We start from the raw sequence: 22,679 nt of genomic DNA, 5'->3' as shown, positions 1-22,679 counted from the left end.
TTGAGCAACACTGGGAGGGTTATAAGCAGGGGAACATAGCTTTCATCAACTTGTAAACCCATTTTTTTGCAACTGAAGAAACCTCACGAAGAAGCCATATAGATCAAAATATGCCTAGAGATAGTAAGCTGTCTTCTTACCTGCATTCTGCTTTGTCCTTGTAGATAACACAGACACCATCATTCTCACAGTGGAAATTTTCACAGAGATCTGCGCCAGAATCTCTTTGAAGAGTTGGCATCTTTAGAGGGATATGTGATGATTTATTGGAACGGAGATGTGATATATCTACAGGAAAAAGAGGTACATAGGTAGAGGTTGGATTTGATTTCAATAATCACGGAGTCTTAAGTTTAGTGATTGTGGGTGTGGCAGGACACTTAGAACCTCGTAGAAATTTGGGTGAAGTCAGTCAATAATTTATCAATATTAAGCACCTGATATGTGCCAGAGATGGCGCTAAGAGTCAAGGATACAAAGAAATGGAAAAAAAATTGCCTAGCCCTGCCCTCATTCTAAAGGAATAGGTAAAATTAAATAACTATGTAGAAAATATAAAAAGAGTAGATGGGAAATAATCTGAAGGGTGACCTCTCAGCAGCTGAGTTGCCCATCAATGGCAGTCTTCAGGGGCAGGCCAAATGACCACCTGATGGCAACATTGTAGAAGCTATGGACATTCCAATGCAGAAGCACATGCTCTGTATTTTGGGAGGTTTCAGAGTGGAGGCACTGGCAGAAATAATGTGCATTTGCTCAGCACTAACACTTATGTTTGTCAGAAAGCACCTGTTTCTTAAGTACCTACAATGTGCCAGCACAGGGGATACAAAGATAAAACTACAAATGGGCAATGAATGCAGGACCTGGCAGAATTGATGAAACTGTCACTTTTATTACTGATTGAAGTTTTTCCTCTCTCACCAATAAGAAAAAGACAGTGCAAAAGCATGAATGCCAAGGGATATTAATCTGATTTTTACTTCTATCAAATATACAAAAGTCAAACTTTCCTAATACTTTGAATTGGGCCACCTACTATCTTAAGACATTCTCAGGGGCAACTGGGTAGCTCAGTGGATTGAGAGCCAGGCCTAGAGATGGGAGGTCCTGGGCTAATTTGTGGCCTCAAACACTTCCTAGCTGTATGACCCTGGGCAAGTCACTTGACCCCCATTGCCTAGCCCTTACCTCTCTTCTGAATTGGGACCAATACACAGTAGTGATTCCAAGACAGAAGGTAAGGGTCTTAAAAAAAAAAAAGACATTCTCAACTCTTAAATTCCTAAGGGAGAGAGATCAAAGACTAGAGCATTTTAGCCAGGTACTTTCAATTACAGTTTATCCTATCCCCTTTATTAGCTGACACCCAGAGAGAATCAAAGGTATGGTAGGTCATTTGGTGTAGACCTATAGTTTCATAAGTGTACAGGACTCAGAGTGAACTAACTCCCTCTACCAATACAGATTGACAACTTTTCTTTACAGATGAGGAAACTGAGGCCCAGAAAGGGCCAAGAATGAAGTGGATGGTTTGGTGTAGATTGTAGATCTTTGTTTCAAGTTTTAGTCATTTTGTTTGCTTGTTTGTTTTATTCTGATTTAGACATAAAATATATCATAAAATCTGTTTGACATAATTTACCTTTTCTTCTGCATCTTTCTACAACAAACCTCAGACAGTCCCTTTCCGTCATTATGAGTGTTCTCAGCAACAAGATAATCAAGAGTCATAATTTAATTTGCTACTGAAATAAAAATCACAGAATTTTACTGGTAAAATATACCTTATAGATCACCTTGTTCAACTCTCTTAATTATACATGGGGAAAATAAGGCTTAGTCCTAGAAAAATATACTATTAAATTACATGGAAAATTAATAGCAGAGTTGAGTCTAGAACCAAGAGTACTGACTCTCAGGCCAGGGGTCATATTAATATCCAGTCCTCTCCCCCAGTTGACTGGGTGGAAGATCTGAATAAGCTGGACAATATTCTTCCATACTTCCATGACATCTCAGGAGTAGATGGAAATATCTCTTGTCTTCCTCTCCCCACCTTTTTGTCCTAAGACTATACCTTATATAGTTGAAAATAGAATACAGAAACTACAAATAAGTCACACATTTCCCACAAAGAAAAATATTTTCCCAACAAAATCCATAAGCAGAATGAGGTAGAAAGAGAAATTCCATTTAAAATAACTATAGACAAAATAAAGTACTTGGGAGTCTACCTGTCAAGATAAACTCAGGAGCTATATGAACACAATTACAAAATATTTTTCACACAAAGACAGAGCTAAAAACTGGAGAAAAATTAAGTCCTCGTGGGTAGGTTGAGTGAATAAATTAAAATGACAATTCTACCTAATTAATTTACTTATTCAAATTGCCAAAATTATTTTATAAAGTAAAAAAGTAACACTTATCTGGAAAAACAAAAGGTCAAGAATATCAAGGGAATAAAATGAATAAAATGTGAAGGAAGGGTGCCCAGTAGGAGCAGATTTCAAAATATATTACAAATTACTAATCATGAAAACAATCTGATACTAAGAAATAGAGTAGCAGATCACTGAAATAGATAAAGTACACAATACACACTAGTAAATGACCATAGTAAGCTAGTATTTGATAAATCCAAAGATCCAAGTTTGGGGGGACAAGAACTCACTATCTGACAAAAATTACTAGGATAACTGGAAAGTAGTTTGGAGAAAACTGGGAATAGACCAAGATCTCACACCATATACTAAGATACTGTCAAAATTACTAACTATTTGGGCATAAAGAATGATATCAAAAGCAAATTAGAGAAGAATGATGAATTTTGCCATCTACTCTAGATAATGTAGAAATGCTTTGCATGGTTTATCATATATATTTGATAGGACATTTCTTGCTTTCTCAATAGGTATGGAAGAGGCAAAAAGGAAAAGGAGAATGCAGACCTAAAAATTGTTTAAATGAATATTTAAAATAAATAAGAAAAACATTCTCAACAGAAGAGCAATCTTGTGTTGACATACCATCCACTGTCAAAAGAATGTAAACATTATCTCCTTTGGCAAAATCTCTTCTTTGCATCCATTTGTGGATTATGTAGTCTTTGATTCCAAATGCTGGACCTCTACTGTATGATGTTCCATTAGGGAAAGTTGCTGTCACTCCTACTTTGGAGGGCTTATCCCAAAAAAAGGTTTCACTACTATTTTCTGAAAAAGCAATTCATATTCATGGGTTATGTCAAGTAATGTCATGTCTTTGTAAGATAAAAAATACAACTGATGGTATAATTATCTCAGCATAAGGTTAAGAAGATCAAGCAACTAAATGGTGCTTATGGCCTAAGATATTTTCTCTGTGAGATCTTTGGACCTTGTTACCACATACTTGATGCTAGAGGAATACATGGTACATAGAGGCCAACTCTGTAAGTTGAGTTGGTCATCTCCAGTGTATGTAACCGGAAAGTTGCCAAAAATCCTATCCCAAAATATCTGCTCCAGGGACCTGCTATAGTCTCCACCATTGGTATCAATTTTTCAGTGCTTTCTGGGCATGTGCTCATTTTAAATGTGCTAAGAACATATGATACCTGGATACGGTAATATATTCATATAGATTAACTTAATTTGTTTAAGATTTTGTTGTTGTTCAGTCATACCTCACTCTTTATCACAGTATTTTGGGTTTTCTTGGCAAAGATTAGTGGTTTGCCATTTCCTTCTCCACCTCATTTTACAGATGAGAGAACTGAAGCAAAAAAGAGTTAAGTGACTTTGATAGTTCTGACTTTGCTCTTCCACAAGATACATTAAAAAAAAAAAAACCACAGAGAGCCCATTCAAGCTTATGGAATCTACTGATGAAATAGGAGACTATTCCCTACTTAAATCTCTGTTTAAGATCCAACTGAGGGAACTTCTGAAATAGATTCTTATGCTCAAAAGAGAGTTAACTCTATGACTTATTTTTGTGTTCTGGCTAGATCCTTTTTCAAACAGCACCAGGACCACCTTGATTCCTACAACATGTAATGCTCATACAATCATACAATACTGGAACAGAGGTTTTGGTATTTAGAACCAGAAGGGATGTTAGAGAAGATCCATCCCAACACCCTCATTCAAAGAATGAGGAAACTGAAGCCCTATAATGTAATGTCATTTGCCCAAGATCATACAAGAAAAACTCTTTCCAATATGTCATATGTTCTGAGCCCAATATTACCTGTTTTGATTACTTAGCACCACTCAAAATGGGTTGAGGAAACAGAAGAGGAATCAGTACTGGCTGTGGAAGATAGTTCCATTCCCTTCTTTGTGGCTCTAAATATGACACAATCTACTTAAACCATCAGCTTACCACAAGGTGAGCTTGCCCCCCATATTTAGTGTGCAGTGCTCAGGAGCATTGAATTATGAGAAGAGTATGGGAGAGGCACTGCTTTATGGCAGAAGGTGGTAAGTGTGGACAGGAGAGAGACAGTATGCATTGCAAAGACTTGATTTACAAGGAAACCTCATGCAGGAAGGAAATTAAACTTTGCTGACAACGGGGGATGGGGCTAGAATCTCTAGCCAAGAAAAGCAGATGGACAATTGGATAGGAGTTCTTTTCCCCTTCTGAACTGAAAAGGAGAAGAGCAACTTACTGAGCTTAACCTGCTGTGATCCCTCACTGATAAGAAGAAATCAGATTAGCCATCCTTCCTCAACAGTGGTGGATAGAGACTTTTTCCCTTTGAGGAAGATAAGAGACTATCCACCCAAGAAGATTTTCCATGGATACCTTCAATAGCTGTATCTCTCTATATTCTGAAACCAGCCTAACTCCACAATGTCCTCAGGGACCCAGGTTCCCAGACCTGAGCCCTCAACCCCTGAAGGGAATTTAGGTTGAAATAGAATTAGGGACTTCCTATTTTTCCCTCTTCCCTAAATTTATCAATCCTGAATCTCCAAATGATAAATAGATCTTATTAATTCAGAAGAACTGAACATCTCATTCTTCAAATGTACTAAGGGGATCAAGATAATATCCGTCCAGGGAAGAAAACAAAAACCAGAGACTGAAGATTTCCTTTTTACCTTTCAGCTCTGGACATTGATCCAATCTCACCTTGGGCAGCTCTGCCTGGAAGAAGTGATGCTTCTATTTATCTGTTCCCTCCCTCTCTTAGACCTTTCAAGCTTTGGTTCCTGATCCCCCGCTAGTACATAAGTCAACATCTCTGAGCCATTCTTCAATGTAATTTGGATGAGAATGATTTCATAACATCATTTCATAAGGGGCCTGAACCATGTTTACTTCATTCCTATCTCCCCAAACTTTTCTATCTCTTCCCTAACCTAACTTCTTGTCTGCCTGGGATCCTTCCCTCTCTCCACTCCCCTTTCTAGTTCTTTTTACAGTATTGTCTTTCTTCTTTAGAATGGAAGCTCTTGGCAATGGGGACTTTGCTGTTTGCTTATATTTGTATTCCTTGCTCTTAGCACAGTGTTTGACATGATTGATGTTTATGTGTTCTCTCTACCTATCTATACATCTATCTTTCTATTTACTAATCTAGCTTTCTTTCTATCTCTCTCTCTATCTTTATCTATCTACCTATCTCTATGGTGAAGAAATCTTCTGGATTGCAGTTCATTGCATTCATCTCCCTCTAAGATTACCATGTCTTTTACCTGCTCTATCACAGAAGTCTAGCCTTTTTATAATAACAAGCTAAGAATAATCCTTTGGGATAAGATCTTCCTTTATCTTTACAAATGACCCATAGTTTACAATTTAAAAAATGATAGAGTAAAAAGTTCATTCTCTAAATATTAATCCTTTCCAATAATTAAAAAAAAACAGGCATGAAGGTCAAAATCTTTGGCAATTTTTCAATGAATAAATTATATTGATATATAATTTAAATTTAAATTATTTTTAGTTCCTCTCCTTCAATATATTTTTTCTCTATTGCTCTTGTTAAGTTCATTCATTCATTCATTCATTCAACAATAATTTATTGAATATGTCTCTTCTATTAAAGAATTTAGTTATGTCAATAATGTATTGAACCCTGGTAGAAACAAGGTAGCTAGATAGCACCAAGAGTATCCAGAGAAGGGGGTAGCTGGGTAGCTCAGTGGATTAAGAGCCAGTCCTAGAGACGGGAGGTCCTAGGTTCAAATCTGGCCTCAGACACTTCCCAGCTGTGTGACCCTGGGCAAGTCACTTGACCCCCATTGCCTAGCCCTTACCACTCTTCTGCCTTGGAGCCAATACACAGTATTGACTCCAAGACGGAAGGTAAGGGTTTATTTAAAAAAAAAAAAAAAGAGTATCCAGAGAAGAGAAATTACCAGGAAAGAGGAGGGGGAAATAAATCAGAGGTTGAGCATGAATTGGGGAGAGGAGTTACCCTTTGAATCAGCACATAGTTCTCATTTGGCCATCCTTCTTGACATGGGCACTGTACCCCAGAAACCCAGGCCAACTATTATCAGGGAAAACTCCTTTGCCCTAGCATCCTTGTGACTCTTAACCTAGAAGCACCCAATGACCCCACCCAGGGTCCTGAGATGTTTACCCTCTTTTGTCCTCTAGATTTAAGGTGGACAAAGAAATGAATCTTTATGCCTCCAGGCAGACCCCAGTCAGATGACCACCTCACCCCACCAAATGCCTGAGGGACTAACACTCACTCTGGTCTTGTCCACACCAGGACATAGCATCTAAAGAGTATATAAACCCCAGAACTGATGTGGTAGGGGGGACAGCCTCTCCATCCATGCTGTCCCCATGGAGGAACAGCCTTTCCTTTCATGCTGTCCTCCCAGGGAACTGCTCCCCACCTTGCTGTTCTACCTTGCTATCCTCCTGGCCACTCTCAACATTACTTTCTAAATTAATAAATCTCTTTTTTGTTTTTAAGCTAAGTTTGGAGTCATTGCATGCTTGCAAAAGGTATGGTTCCATAACCCAAAAGGGTATCCTTCCATGCCCATAACACTTCTCATTCCATGTTTCTCTTTTGGAGCTTTTGCTGTTCATCATTCTTGACACTCACCTTCCTATAACCACTTCAATACACCCTCATAAACTCCCTTCTTCCAAAGAGTCCGGAATCTTGTGTCAGACTCATTGGTGATCATTATAAAATGATTAGCAATCTGATTTTCACTTCTTCACCCCTTCCCTCTTTTCTCTTCCCTCCCACGCTGGCTTTCCAGTAAAACAAATATATTGTGTCAGCAATAAAGGGGAAGAAAAGACACAAACCAATTTTCTTAAATGGATCTGTAGTCACACTCCTCTGGTGGGACATGGACCGACGAATATCAGGATTTTGATCCAATAGGGTTACCGTGGCTTGTTGCCATGGACACGGCCACTCTAAATATTCATCATTGGCTCCAGAGATCAGAGAGAAATATATCCCTATCTTATCCTCATTTGTTAAATTCAAATGAACCTGAAAAGCATAGCCTTTAGGAGAGTAAAATGGAGGGCTAAAAATTATTTCCCTTGAGCTATTGAGTTTTGTAAAATTGCTTATCTTCCAGATGTGTTGAGGACACTGTGTTTCTGAGAGGTTGAGATCATCAATGGAGAGACCACCAGCTGATGTGCCAAAACCTCGAGTTCCTTCAAATACCACCCTGAACTTTTTGGTAACATTCAATGGCACATAATAGAGTTCCCAATTCCCAATGGGTGGATCTGTAAATAGAAGAGAAATGTTGGCTTTTTTAAGTCAGTCAAATACTAAGTCAATTACAGATGAACTAGAATAGTTCAAGCCCTCCATAATTAAAAGGTACTTTATGAATCAGTAAAGTGCTATGTCGTGGTTCTAGCTTACTCCTTGATATTCATGCTCCATTACATGATCTGATAAAATGTTTAAGCATTTTTCAGTAACCAATTAAGTAACCCACATACACCCCAGCTTTTTTAGAACTAGAGAAGCAACCATATTCAGTTATCAAGTTTTACCTCTGTTCTACTCACAAGAATATGAGAACTGGGGGCAGCTGGGTGGTTCAGTGGATTGAGAGCCAGGCCTAGAGAAAGGAGGTCCTAGGTTCAAATCTGGCCTCAGACACTTCCCAGCTGTGTGACCCTGGGCAAGTCACTTGACCCCCATTGCCTAAAAAAATTTAAAAAAAGAATATGAGAACTAATACCATTTACATAGTGCTTTAAGGTTTACAGAGTATTTTTTTGTTCTTCATTTGATCCTCATAGCAATCTGGGGAAATAGGTACTATTATCATTGCCATTTTAGAGAAGAGGAAACTGGGGCACACAGAGGTTAAATGACTTGCCAAGGATCACACAACTGGCAAGTATTTGAGAATGGATTTGAAATCAGATCTTTAAGTTACCACACTAAGTCAGATCAATGGTCTTCTATCCCTGTACTTACCTCTTTGACAGTTACATCAAATATTGTTTTGAAGGACAGTGGTCTGATAGGATCATCGATTAGAGGTAGAAGGGACTCTACAAGCAATTCATTCATTTTATAGATGAGAAACCTAAGGCTCAGGGGGTTAGGAGGCTTTCCCTTAATATTGTGTAGTAAGTAGCAATGCCATTATTTGAACCCAGGATCTCAGATTCCTAATACATAACACTTTCCACTACACTTTGATATTTCCCTCCTACACCATTATCTTCAAAGTCTAGTGATAAAATCATTGTATTCCTGGCTCCCTATCTATAGACCTATCATGTCCAAACTTGGCTAAATATTCTATGAACTTGTTAATTTTTTTTAACCTAAGAATTCCAAAATTCCACTAACTCAGAAATCATACAGATTTATTAGTTCCTTGGAAACAAACCTGACAAGGTTACTACCAGCTCCTCGTTGATAATAAATGGAGTCTATCCTTAGATTACTTCCTGAAATCGTATTCCTTAGAATTTCTCTCCAGTCTTGATATTTGGGGAATTTACCTATCCTTTCAGTGTAGGGAAAGAGAGAACAAGCATTTATTAAACATCTCCTAAGTGCCTCAAGAGGATTACTTTATGACCATTTTAGAGCTGAGAAAATTATAGCATATTTTGCCCAAGATTACTCACTAACTAAATATTTCAAGTTGCATTGCTACTTGGGTCTTCCTAATTGCAGCCTCAGTCCCCTATCTAGTGCTCTCCTTCTCACTCTAAGTATATGTAGATAGAAGCAGTCATCTCTATATAAAATCATAAACTTAGAATGAGAAAGGAGTTGATGGATTTTCTAGACGAACCCTGTTCATATCATTCATTCTAACTTCAACATCCCCCAAAGTAGTCATTCAATATCTGCTTCAAGATCATCAATAATAGGACACTTATTATTTGTACACTCTTCACAAGGTCAATAGGTAGCATAGTGGACAGAGTGCCAGGCCTAAAGTTAGGAAGAATCATCTTCCTAAGTTCAAATCTAGCTTCAGACACTTACTAGCTGTGTGAACTTGGGCAAGTCACTTAACACTGTCTCAGTTTTCTCATCTATAAAATGAGTCAGGGAAAGAAATGATCAACTATTCTAAGATAGTTGCCAAGAAAACCACAAATGGGATCACAAAGAGTCTGACATAATTGAAGTGACTAAAAACCACGGATTACAAACCTTGAGACAGTCCCTAATTGTTAAAAAGGATTTCCTTTGTTTCCTCAAAAATCTAGCCCTTCCTTGCTAATGTACTCTGCCCATCTCCTTTGATACCACCACATACTTTGACCTTTTACTTCATTCTTTCTCACCACATCCCCAAGAGCAGGAATGGAAGAATGTATAAAAAAGGCCTCCCAGAAGTCCCTATGTAGTCAAAAACTGGACTGAAGGACTTATGTCAAACACTGAACAGAAGTGATAACTATAAAATAGGGAGGGAAAGGAGGCATCATGGCATTGCTGCTGCAGAGCCAGCCTCAGAGTCAGGAAGACCTAAGTTTCAAAACCTATCTTCAACACATACTGGATATGTGGCCCTGGGCAGGTTCCCCCCACACACACACACACACCTCCAGGGTCTTGAACAACATTGCTAAGATTAGAAATTCAGTATAGCAGCTGATTTAGGTTAGTAAGGATTGGGGGTGGGGGGATCCCTCACTAGATGTTCCCTATAAACAGTAAAATTACATAAACCAAAATAAAAGGATATAACTAATATTTGATAAGTTGGTGTGTGGCTCCTATCTCAAAGGCCATTGGAGTGGGACTTTCTCTTTATCAATGGAGATGAAGGCACTTCCACAAGGAAGGAGCTGAGTAGAAGTGGCAAGAGGCAAGAACTTTGGTTCTCAGTCAATCTCCATCAGGTTCCCCATTTGGGCACTCTTCAAGGGGGAGTCCTTTTTCAGGACTCCGTAGCAGAGATTATCTTAGCATTGAATCAGCTTCGAAACCTAACCAAACTAAAGGTCTTTGACTAAAGGAATTTCTAGAGCCCTTCTGGTTTTAGTGAAACTTAAACCCAAATTATTGGAGAGGCAGTGGTTTGAGATTTAGCTTAAACCTTCAAAATAAAAGTTCAAGAAAGGTTCTTTTAACAAGGCTCTTGTTAATTCCAAGACCTATAAGTCAAGTGCTTGTTCTCTAATATATAAAATTAGCTGCCATGAAATGAACTATCCAGGATCACAAACCAACACAAAGAAAAGTAAAAATAAAAATGAAGGCCAAGAATGAGGTGAATTCTAGGGTACTCACCGGAGGAGAATTTCATGTGTATCCCAAACCATCAGAAGACCAAAATCATAACATTACCAAAGAGGAAAGCCCCTGATAAGATGAAGAGTCAGAAGTTCTTAGCCCAAAGCCAACTTTGATTGCCCAAGGATGGAATCTCTTACCTTTCACTTCATGCACCAGAGTAAGAGAGTCATTCAAATTGGCTGAAGTATGCTCCCTGACATAGATCTTGAGCTGGTCGTTTTTGTTACCACCGTTGTAATAATAAAACTGCAGGCACTGAAATGCTCTCCTAGGGTGAAATAATCTGCTTTGCAGGACTGCCTTTTCCCCTTCCTTCACAGAGCTGCTGTTAAAGTGCATGAAGAAACTGCAGCCTGGGAGAAGACAAAGAAAAGGCGAGATTTGAAGACCTCAGCTTCAGAAGGGAAATTTCACAGGTGGATCTACTTAGCATTACTACATGAAGCCATCATAAGATCAGAGGAGTTTTTTCCCCCACATACTATAACCTAAGCCATCTAGTCCATCCCCTTCATTATACATATGAAGAAAATTAAATGCAGCAAAGTTAAGTGAATCCCCCAAAACAGGTAGAAATTGAACCAAGGTCCTCTGACTTCAAATAAGCATCTCCCCATATTATGTTGCCTCCCTTGTGTTCCATCTTCAAGTACCAATGGAGAAATGTAGGCTTAATACAGAATGTGGGCCTTCCTGAGTTATTACTCCATACACAGGGGAAAGTCTGCCTTAGTATTTCCCTGGTATACAATACCAGTCCAGAGGGTCCAAATTGTAAGAATCATTTCAATTTTCTGACCATTAATTTTCTCATTTGTCAAAATCCTCTGATGTATATGGGTGTGTAAAATGGGCTACCTGTCCTCAAAGGTCCTTTCTGCTTTTATATTCTGTCACTATAGTTCTAATTATCCAACCTTCAGAGTAAAAGTTGCCTCAAGGAGACCATTTCCTCCTTAATTAGCTAGATTTAGTTTGGCACCCCCATGTTCAAAGTGAACAGTGAGACATATAAAATATGGCCCCTACTATCTAGAAGTTCATATTTTGTAGAAAAGATAACATAATTGTAGAAAAAAAATAGAAATTCAAAGCCCACCTCTGACACTACCACAGTCACCTTGAAGAAATCATTTATCTCCCCTCCATCACAACTGGCCCCTGACACTCCTTCTAGCTCTGAACTTCTAGTCCTGTGTTTCTTTCTGTCTTGGATTCCTGACCAAACCTACATTTTAGCATCTAGTTGTTGTTGTTTTTTAATGTTCATGCCAGTGTAATATTAGCAACATGGTGGTTTCAGACCACTTTAGCCCAAACAGATCTGCAAAGGAAAATATGCAGCAGTTAAAATAAATGAGATGTCATCTGCCTAGATTTTTCCCTTGCTTTGATTGCCTGATTTGTCAGATTTTTCAAGGGCGAAAAAAAACCATAAATTTAGTCACTCACATACACACACACACACACACACACACACACACACACGCACACACACACACACCAAAGCTACATCTTTCTCTGTAAAATTACATCCTGTCCATTGCTCCTCTTGTCACTCTAAAGGGTCTTTTGCATTATCCTATGGAACTGCAAAGAGCAGGATAAAAATTCTTTCAACCGTCCATCCTTTCTAAAACACTTTATTCAAACTGGGACCATTGTTTAATACTAACAACTGCCTGCCTACATAGGCAGACCAACGGGCAACTAACTGCAATTTCTGATTCAAATTGAATATAATAAATAGAGTTTGATACTTTGGTTCCCCTCCTTTTCCCTGTCGTCCCACTGAAATAATAGTAGGATTTGGGGGATGGGATAGGATATTACAATGTAGGGCCAAGATCAGAAGAATAAACTTTGGGAAGGCTATCTGTGACTGACAGATCCAGTCCAGGCTGAGCCTGTCCTGAGATAATAAATAAAGAACACTATATATTATAACATGGACAGTTTGTTGTATTTAATAAACCAGCGAAGGTGAAAGGGGGATTTGGGAAAATCTAAACCAGTGGTTCTCAACCTTTCTAATGACCCCGCAATACAGTTCCTCATGTTGCAGTGACCCCAAACCAAAAAATTATTTTGGTGGCTACTTCAAAACTGTAATTTTGCTACAGTTATGATTTGGAATGTAAATGCCTGATATGCATTATGTCTTCTTATTGCTACAAATTGAGAGGTTGAGAACCGCTGGTCTAAAACTAAGGTCAATCTCTTCATAGAGATTTCTTCTGAGTGAACTTCCTACTCTAATTCTCCCTAACTACCCAACTCCCAGATCTCCAGTCCCTGATCTTAATTAAAACCTTTAGGGGGCAGCTGGGTAGCTCAGTGGATTGAGAGCCTGGCCTAGAGATGGGAGGTCCTAGGTTCAAATCTGGCCTCAGACACTTCCCAGCTGTGTGACCCTGGGCAAGTCACTTGACCCCCATTGCCTAGCCCTTACCACTCTTCTGCCTTGGAGCCCATATAGAGTATTGACTCCAAGATGGAAGGTAAGGGTTTAAAAAAAATAATAACCTTCAACTAAACCCCACCTTAGTTGGATTTAAGGAAAGGGTCTGTGTAAGGCTTTTCTATGGCCAGGGAAGGTCTTAGATTCCCCAAAGGATCCAGACTCACTGCAGATGTATCAGGTTCACCAGAAACTACCTCAATGAAATAACAGCAAGCAAAACAGCAAACAGGAAAGGACCAAGGAAATTTGCAGCCACCACCACCTCCAGAGATTCTCTAGAGACACAGCTAACAGCCCTAACCCTCCGCCAAAGTTCCAGAATCTTCCTGCTGGTCTCATGCCACTTCTCTCTGCAAATTTACACACTTTCCTTATAATACCACTCACATATTACCAGTAGGAATCCTGGAGAATAGGCAGTCTGAAGTCAGCCTCACTATCCTACACTCTTCTCACCACCACACACACACACACACACACACACACACACACACACACACACACATACACACACCCCTTTTAAATCATAGAAAAGTTGTTTGTTTGTTTTTTTAATGGATAGGCAGGTCCTCTCTGTCATATTCAATGGCATCATCACTGCTTCAGAGATACGGTTATGGGCTGTTCAGAGACAGAGGTTTCCAGGCTCACCTGGTCTGGGCTGTTTATTCCCACAGCCAAGACATATTCAATAATGAAAGCTGGGAAAGTAGGGATTTAGAACATTAGTATGATGTGGAGTGTCAGGCTGTAGAAATTCTGTATGTAACCAGCACAGCTTTTTTGTAAAACATCATGCTTCACTGTTTTCACCTTAATTTATATGAAATAAATAATTGTGAACTATTAAGAACACACACACACACACACACACACACACACACACACATTCATTGAAGGCATCTCTCCTCAGGCTAGAAGCCTGGGATCTGAACTATTAATTGAAAATTTCGAGATGGAGATCCAACCTTTTCATTTGTAAAATGAGGAAACTGAGAATCAAGGTGAATACGTGACCAAACTCAGTGAGATATTGCAGTTGCAAAAGGATAAGGGAAAAGACTTTAATCATTTTAATTTGCTAGAGTAAAATTTCACATTCCCAATTTGCATTTAGTATGAATTTAAAATTAGATAATAAATCTAATAGTCCTGAAAGAACTTGGAAGTATGTCCCATTTTTCCTTTAGAAAACATTTAACTTCTGTTAACATTTAACATTCTGTTAAAACACCAACCTAGTAGAGGAAATAAACTTCTTAGACTGGGAATCAAGACCTGGATTCCCATCAAAACTATGGCACTTGTTACCTCTGTGATCCTGGGCATATCACGAACTCTGAACTTTAATTTCTTCATCTGTAAAATAAGGAGGTTAGGATAGATGTCCTCCGAGATTCCTTACAGCTCTAAATCTTTAATCCTAGGGCATGACTAAGCTGGCAAAGACAAATGCTAAAAGGACAACAGAAGAAAGCAAGGAAAGGCATGGAAGAGCCATCTGGTACCACTGCTGGTAGTTACCTTTGCACTTGCCCAGGTATGTCTGATCAGTATCAGGCCCGCCAGGTACCTGTGAAACTCTCTGCCAGTCAGCATTGTCTTCTGAACTTTGAATCATGCCACAGATATCTTCCTGATCAAAATCACATGAATCCATAAAGGTTTTGGAAGAAGCTACAGGAGGCAAAAAACATTGAATGACTCTCTAATCAGTGAATAACTTATTTTAAGGTCATTGAATAACTAAATTGAAAAAGAAGGAAGACAGTGAGAGGGAAAGGGAGACCAGCAAGATTTGGGTAGTAAGTTGAGCTCTGTTTAAAGCCAGCCCACATCACAAAAATTGAAAGAACTCAGCAGTCAAGTAAAGCTACCATAACCTGGAAATGGTATTAGTGGTTATGTTAAGTCAAAGTCTATTTCTTTCTAATTTCCTCAATTTATTAAACTAACTGAGCAATAATCCAGCTTCTTCCATCTTAGCTCCTCAGGAATCGGCACATTTCATTGTCATCCAGGTACTATTTGAAAATACTTTTCAATGTGTTAAATATACTTATTCCTGCCCTGTAGCAGTCCTTTGGAAACCTGTCTGATACAAAAATCCTGATGCCAAATTTTCATTTCCATGACCAATGTAAACCCATATCCCACAAAGGACCAGATATTTTCCAGATCAGGGAGACGTTCCAGTAAGAAGATTATCAGTGAATCTTCCTTGTAGACAGACACATAGTATTTAAGGGAGTCAGTGTGGTATAGTGGTGAGAGAGCTAGTTTTGGAATCAGGACTACCTACTGTCAAGTTCTGCTTCTGTCTTGTAAGGCTTGTGTTTAGTCAGTCCATCAACTAACATTGATTGCTACAAAGCAAGAAAAGAAAAATTCTCTGACCTTAAGTCAAGAGGAAGTTACCTTAGGCACTCAGTTAGCCTCTTAGTACCTCTAAGAAACACTCTATGACCATAGATTGCAGAGTAGGCTTCAAGCTATCTATATAGACAGTTTTCTTGCTAGTAGGTCGCCAATGAAATCTCATTCCAATAATCATGATCCAATAATGGGTCACAATCATGTGATGATTTATAGTTTACAGAATTTCCTCACAATAAATCTGTGAAGATGCTAGTAAAATAGTACTTCTGTTTCTAGGGAAAGAATTGAGGCAAGTGACTTGCCTAATAAATGTCAGTCACAACTTGATTCTTGGTTTTATAACTTCAAGCTCACCATTCCAAATTGCTTGCCTAAAACACTAGGGTGCACCAATGCAGATTTAATTCTAATTATTCTTCCCCTGTTTTTCATTACAACTAAACTTTTCCTAATTGCAAGGAACCAGCAAGTGGATTATTTTATTTATTTATTTTTGCTACACAACAGGAGGAAACAGCCATAGTTCTTCAGAGCCTAGGATACTTACAGCAGTTGTAGAGTTGATTCAATTTTTCAAGGTCATAATCACTGAAATCTATTCGTTGTCCAATCACATCCATAAAGTTAGGGATTCTTTCTACAATTGTAAGTTCTGTCCCTTTTTGGAAGGCATTTTTGCTGTAGTACATCATAAATTTATAGTCATAGGGATCATTCAGGGAATCTAATTCCTCCTCATTAGCACCTTCAAAATTAATCTCAGTGTCTAAAATAATAATAATAATAGAAATAAAAATACAAATGTTAATTTTTTCCCAGATTAATATTTACAAAACTTAGATTATCTTACAGAAAGTGCAAGGCAGCTGCAAATAATATTTTCTTACATGGTTCTGTTTTGTGTATCTGATTTTATTAGTAGCAAATAGGATGTATGCTTTAAAAAACAAGCTATATGAGGTAGATTGTTTCATACCCAATCTTATTTTTATGTCTTTTGAATATCAATTTTTATACTATTGATGACTATCAAGTTCACAATATAACTTTTAATGAAGTATCTGATATGAATATATTCTGGCACTAAATAACTGCCATCTATTCATTGTGCTTTAGGATTACAAAGCATTTTCAATACATTATCTCATTTGATCCTCAATGACCTGGTGGCATACATAGTATACATATGCCCATTCCATGAATGAGGAAATTAAAGCTGAGTGAAGATTACAAGGGCCCATTTCTGGTCACTGGGTACAAGACATGCCCCTATTTGTGAGCTTTTTACCCATTTCTACGTCACAGTTTCAAGGGAACAGGGACCATGGAACTGAGTAGTAGTTCAGCAGCGATTCTCAACCTCTCAATTTGTAGCAATGAGAATACATAATGCATATCAGGTATTTACATTCCGAATCATAACTGTAGCAAAATTACAGTTTTGAAGTAGCCACCAAAATAATTTTTTGGTTTGGGGTCACTGCAACATGAGGAACTGTATTTCGGGGTCCCGGCATTAGAAAGGTTGAGAACCACTGGCATAGAGAGAAAATGGACCTAGGCTTTAGTTGTAATTCAGGGCAGAGAAGAGTACTAACACCTGTTATCACATGGGGGCAGAGAACTTTCCTGGGTAAGGATTATAATCTAGACCAGGAGAGCAGTAACCACACCTCTCTAAGAATCATACTCCCTTTAAAGCACTGAAAATTTGCTGTGAAGGGCAAAAAACATCAAGATTGGTAAGTGACCCCAACCCCCAGAGGTGACCAGAATTCAACTCTAAAATAAAGTTTAAAATGTAATTCAGGCTAGAAAACTGAGCAAACAACAAAAGAACCTGATCATAAAAATCCACAAAAACTCTGGAAAAGACAATGGTATGAAAACATCTACAAGCAAATTCTCAAAGAAAAGTGTAGATTTGAAACAAATCCAATACAAAATTACTAAAATACCTACAGAAAGAAAAGGGATATTATAATCAAATTCCAGAACTCCCAATTCAAGGAGAATATACCATAAACAAACAGGGGGAAAAAAACATTGAAATACCATAGAGCCAGAGTCAGGATCACACAAGAGTTAGCTAGTGTTACAACTAATAGTAACTTCACCAAGGGGAGGTAGAAAAATTGGGGCCCTAAAAAACACTTGAAGGAGTTTGGTTTAACCATTCTGGTGAATCTATCAGAACTATACCCAAAGAGCTAAGAACTGTGCATACCCTTTGACCCAGCAATACCACTACCAGGGGGGTCTATACTCCAAAGAAACCAAAGGAAGGAAAGGGACCTATTTATACAAAAATATTTAGAGCCTGTCTTTTTGTTGTGGCAAAGAATTGGTCATTGAAGGGATGCCCACCAATAGGAGAAGGCTAAAAAAAAGTTGTCCTTTATGGTTATGACAGAACACTATTGTGCTATAAGAAATGATGAATGGAGTGTTTTCATAAAAACTAGGAAGACTCATTTGAACTCATGTAAAGAAAGGGAGACAAACCAGAAAAAAATATACACAGTAAGAGCAATATTGTAAGGATGATTAACTGTGAAAGACTTAGCTACTATGACCAAGATAATGATTTAAAGACAATTCCAAAAGAATCCCTGATGGAAAATATTCTCTATCTTCAAGCTGATGAACTTTGAATAGAGATTGAAGAATGCTTTTATAAATTGCTTAATTTTGTGTTTTAATTTTTTCTCTGTCTTCTTTTGCAACATGGCTAATATAGAAATATGGTTTGCATGACTTCACATGTATACTTGATATCAATTTCCTTTCCTTCTCACAAAGATGGAAGGGAAAGAAAGAAGAGAGAATTTGGAACTCAACATTTTTAAATGAATATTAATTTTTACATTTAATTGGGAAATGCTTAATGAATTTAATGAAAAATGTTTTTTTTAAAGAATAACATCTCCAGGAAAACTAAGAGTATATTAGAGGAGGGAAAAATGCATTTTAATGAAGTAAAGGACTTCCAGACATTCCTGATGGGAAAAAAAAGTACTGAATGAAAATTTTGACATTCAAACAGAAAAAAATTGAAAAGGGCATTAAAAAGGTAAATGAGCAAGAAATCATGAAAGTAAATAAAGTAAATAAGGTGAAACTATTTATATTCAAATGAAAACCCCAGCAACTTTATGGTCTTTAGGACAGTTACATGGCATCTTCTTGGACAGAAGGCATGGGTTTGGATCTATGATTTGGAGATAATCTCAAAAGAAAAATAGAAAAAAAATAAAAAGCTGATATACTTAGAATAGAATAGAAAGGGATATACTAGGAGAAGGACAGAAGGGAGAGGAAAAATATAAATATATATAAATATAAATAAATAAAATATAAATATAAAAGAAGTGTTCAACGAAGAAATTTTATAATGGAAGGGGAAATGGGAGGAGAGGGAAGCTAGCAAACTTGAACCTCACTCTCATCTGAACTTGTTCAAGAGGGAAGAATGTGTGTGTGTGTGTGTAGAACAGTAGAACATAGAAATCCATTTCCCAACAGTAAAATAGGTGAGAAAAAAAAACTAAAAGAAAGCATTGGGCTAGGGCAAGGGAGACACACAGGCATCATAACTATGAATGTGAATGAAATTAACTGATCCATAAAATGGAAGGAAATGGCAAAGTAGATTAGAAACCAGGATCAACAATAAGTTATTTACAGAGAACACACAAAATAGAATGACACAAAGTTAAAATGAGAAGTTAGAGCAGAATCTATTATTCTTCACTGAAGTAAAAGACTTGGGATATTGATCATGATTTCATGCAAAGCCATAATAGTCTTAATTAAGAGATAATCAAGGAAGCTACATTTTGCTACAATGAAATAATATTAATACTAACATATATGCATCAAATATCATAGCATACAAGCTCTTAAAGTAGAAATTTAATGAGTTTTAGTGGAAAGTAAACATCAAAAATAGACCTCAAATTTCACCTCTGTGAACTAGGTAAATCTAGTCATTGAATAAATAAGAAAGTTAAAGAAGTGAATAAACTTTGGAAAATATGGACATGATGTACCTCCTAAAGAATGTTGAAGGGAAATAAAAATGAGTATAGTTTTTTCTCATTTGTTCATGACATCTTCAAAAAATCTGAGCACGTATTAAGACATTAAAAACCTCACAAATAAATGCAAAAAAGCACAAATATTAAACACATCCTTTTCAGAATATAATGCAATAAAAATTACATTCAATAAAGGGTCTTAAAAGTATAAATTAGAAAGTAAAATCCTTGAAAGTAGAAATATTTTAATTTAATAAAGATATTTCATAATTGGAGAATTATTAACTGCTCATGTATAATCTGGGCCAAAACAATAAAATCATAATTCTACCTAAGCAAATTTATTTATTCAAAGTCATAACAACAAAACAACTAAATACTTGTTTTATAGATTAGAAAACAATTACAAAATCCATCTGGAAGTACAAAATGTCAAGACTATAAGAGGAATCAATGAAAATATGTGAAGGAAGGCAGCTTACCAGTACCAAACTTATAAATATATTACAAAGCAGCAATCATCAAAACAATATGATATTGATTAAGACATAGAGAGGCATTAGGATGAAAAGGTATACCACCTATGAAGATGAAAGTAAAACAACTATTACAAGTTACTTTTCTCAGTTATATGCAATCAAATTTCATAAGGTGCGTGAAATTGAAGAATACTTAAAAAAAAATAAACTGCCTAGATAATCAGAAGAAGAAATAGAATATCTAAACAAATCTATTTTAGAAAAAGAAATTGAACAGGCCATAAATGAATTTGCTAAGAAAAAAACATCAGGATCAGATGGATTTACAATTGAATTCCCTAAACATTTAAAGATCAATTAGGTCCTATATTAAATTATTTTAAATAAAATATTATAAAGGAGTTTTGCCATGTTCCTTTTAGGAAACAAATATGGTGCTAATACCTAAGCGAGGAGGAACAAAAATAGAGAAAGAAAATTATAAATTTTAATTTCATTTGGGAATATGGATGCAAAAATCCTAAATAAAATACTAGTTAGAAGACTACAAAAATATATCACAAAAGATTATGCATTGTGACCAAACAGGATTTAAACTAGGGATGCAGGGATAGGTTAGTATAAGGGAAACTATAAACACAAATGATTATATTAATAACCAAAGTAATAAAAACTAAAAACTATCTGATTATATCAATAGATGCAGAAAAAAAAACATGAAAAAATACATTAATTCCTATTAAAAAACATGGAAAGCATAGATATAAATGAATTTTTTCTCAAAATGATATGAAGCACCTACCTAAAACCGTTAACAAGTACTATTTTAATGGAAATTATCTAGAAGGCTTCCCAATATGAACAGGAGTAAAACAAGATACCAATTATCTCCAATATTATTTAATATGACAAAGGAAATGGTACCAATAGAGGGCAGCTAGGTAGCTCAGTAGATTGAAAGCCAGGCCCAGAGACAGAAAGTCCTGTGTTTAAATCTGGCCTCAGACACTTGTTAGCTATGTGACCATGGGAGAGGCACTTAACAGTCATTGCCTAGCCCTTACTGCTCTTCTGCCATAGAATTAATACACAATGTTGATTCTAAGGCAGAAGGTAAGGATTAAAAAAAAAGAAAAAGAAATGCCAACAGTAACAGTTGGAAAAAAAGAAATTGAAGGAATAAAAATAGTTCAAATTGCTTTTCAGAATGGTTGAATCAGTTCACAACTCCTCGAACATTGCATTAGTGTCTCAGTCTTTCCCCCCAACCCCTCCAAATTTTGCCATTTTCCATTTTTTTGTCATGATAGCTAATCTGATTGGTGTCAGTAGTACCTCAGAGTTGTTTTAATTTGCATTTCTCTAATTACTAAGGATTTAGAGCATTTTTTGTATGACTACAGAGAATTTTAATTATTTTGTCTAAGAACTGCCTGTTCATTTCATTTATCAATTGAGAAATGACTTGTATTTTTATATACTCAACTCTTTTTATATATTTGAGAAATGAAGATTTTATTAGACTTGTAAAATTTTTTCTTTCAAAATTATGATTTTTGTGTATTACTCTCCATCCAATCCCCCATTTGTCCTTTTCTCTCCTTTCATTCTTTCCATTCTCAAAATTGTTCAGCTTCTAACCACCCCAGCCCCCAATTTGCCTTATTTTCTAGCAACCCACCCCCATCTTTTATCTCTTTCTCTTCCTAGTTTTCTGTTTGGGTTTCATTGTGTGTGTTCTCTCTTTGAGCCAATTCTGATGGAGAGGTAAGATTCAAGTGCTCCTCTCCTCACCTTCTCTTCCTTTCCACTGCAAAAAGGTCTTTTGTATGAGATAATTGACTCCCTTCTATTTCTCTCTTCTTCCTTGTCCCAATGCATTCCTCTTTCTCATGCCTGATTTTTATTTTTTCAGCTCTCCCATCATGTTCAACTCATAACCTTGCCCTCTGTCTATGTATACTACTTCTAACTGCCCAAATAAAGATAAAATCTTAGGAGCTACAAGAATTATCATCCCATGTACATATGTAAAAAGTTTAACCCTATGAAATGTCTTTTGATTTCTCTTTCTTGTTTATCTTTTTTATATTTCTTTTGAGCCTTGTATTTAAGTATAATTTTTCTATTCATCTCTGGTCTTTTCTTCATGAATGTTTGAAAGTCCACTATTTCAATAACCAGTTGTTTTTTTCCTCCTGAAGGATCATGCTTAGTTTTGCTTTATAAGTGATTCTTAGTTGAAGTCCTAGCTGATATATATTCCAGGCTCTCCAATCTTTTGATGAAGAAGCTGCTAAATTGTGTGTTATTCTGACTGTGGGTCCATGATACGTGAATGATTTCTTTTTAGCTATTTGCAATATTTCCTCCCTGACCATAGAGTTCTGGAATTTGGCTATAAGATTCCTGGGATTTACCCTTTGGGAATTTTTTTCAGGGGGGGTGATCAGTGAATTCTTTCCATTTCTATTTTACCCTTCAGTTACATAATGTTTTCCTTGAAAAAATTTTAAACATTTTATGTTTTGCTCAAATAAAGTGAAATAGTATGCCTTCATCTTCATTCAGAGTCTGTCAATTCTTTCTCTGAA

The 22,679-nt window shown here is 36.8% G+C and overlaps 1 protein-coding gene across 1 annotated transcript in view; it reads right to left on the bottom strand.

The window, feature by feature from the left end:
* The window catches only part of LOC100031050 (meprin A subunit beta), a 44,679-nt gene that overhangs the window by 3,263 nt on the left and 18,737 nt on the right, over positions 1-22,679 (bottom strand). The window contains exons 5-10 of the mRNA XM_016432610.2: positions 16,114-16,332; positions 14,712-14,864; positions 10,861-11,076; positions 7,279-7,719; positions 3,033-3,218; positions 141-288 (exon numbers count right to left, since the gene is read on the bottom strand). Coding sequence (XP_016288096.2) covers positions 141-288; positions 3,033-3,218; positions 7,279-7,719; positions 10,861-11,076; positions 14,712-14,864; positions 16,114-16,332 — 1,363 coding nt within the window. The remainder of the gene's footprint in view (positions 1-140; positions 289-3,032; positions 3,219-7,278; positions 7,720-10,860; positions 11,077-14,711; positions 14,865-16,113; positions 16,333-22,679) is intronic.

This window comes from Monodelphis domestica, chromosome 3, assembly GCF_027887165.1.
Source record: "Monodelphis domestica isolate mMonDom1 chromosome 3, mMonDom1.pri, whole genome shotgun sequence".
NCBI lineage: Eukaryota > Metazoa > Chordata > Mammalia > Didelphimorphia > Didelphidae > Monodelphis > Monodelphis domestica.
The sequence above is the reverse complement of the archived record's forward strand: the minus strand, read 5'-3'. Positions and strand labels throughout refer to the sequence as shown.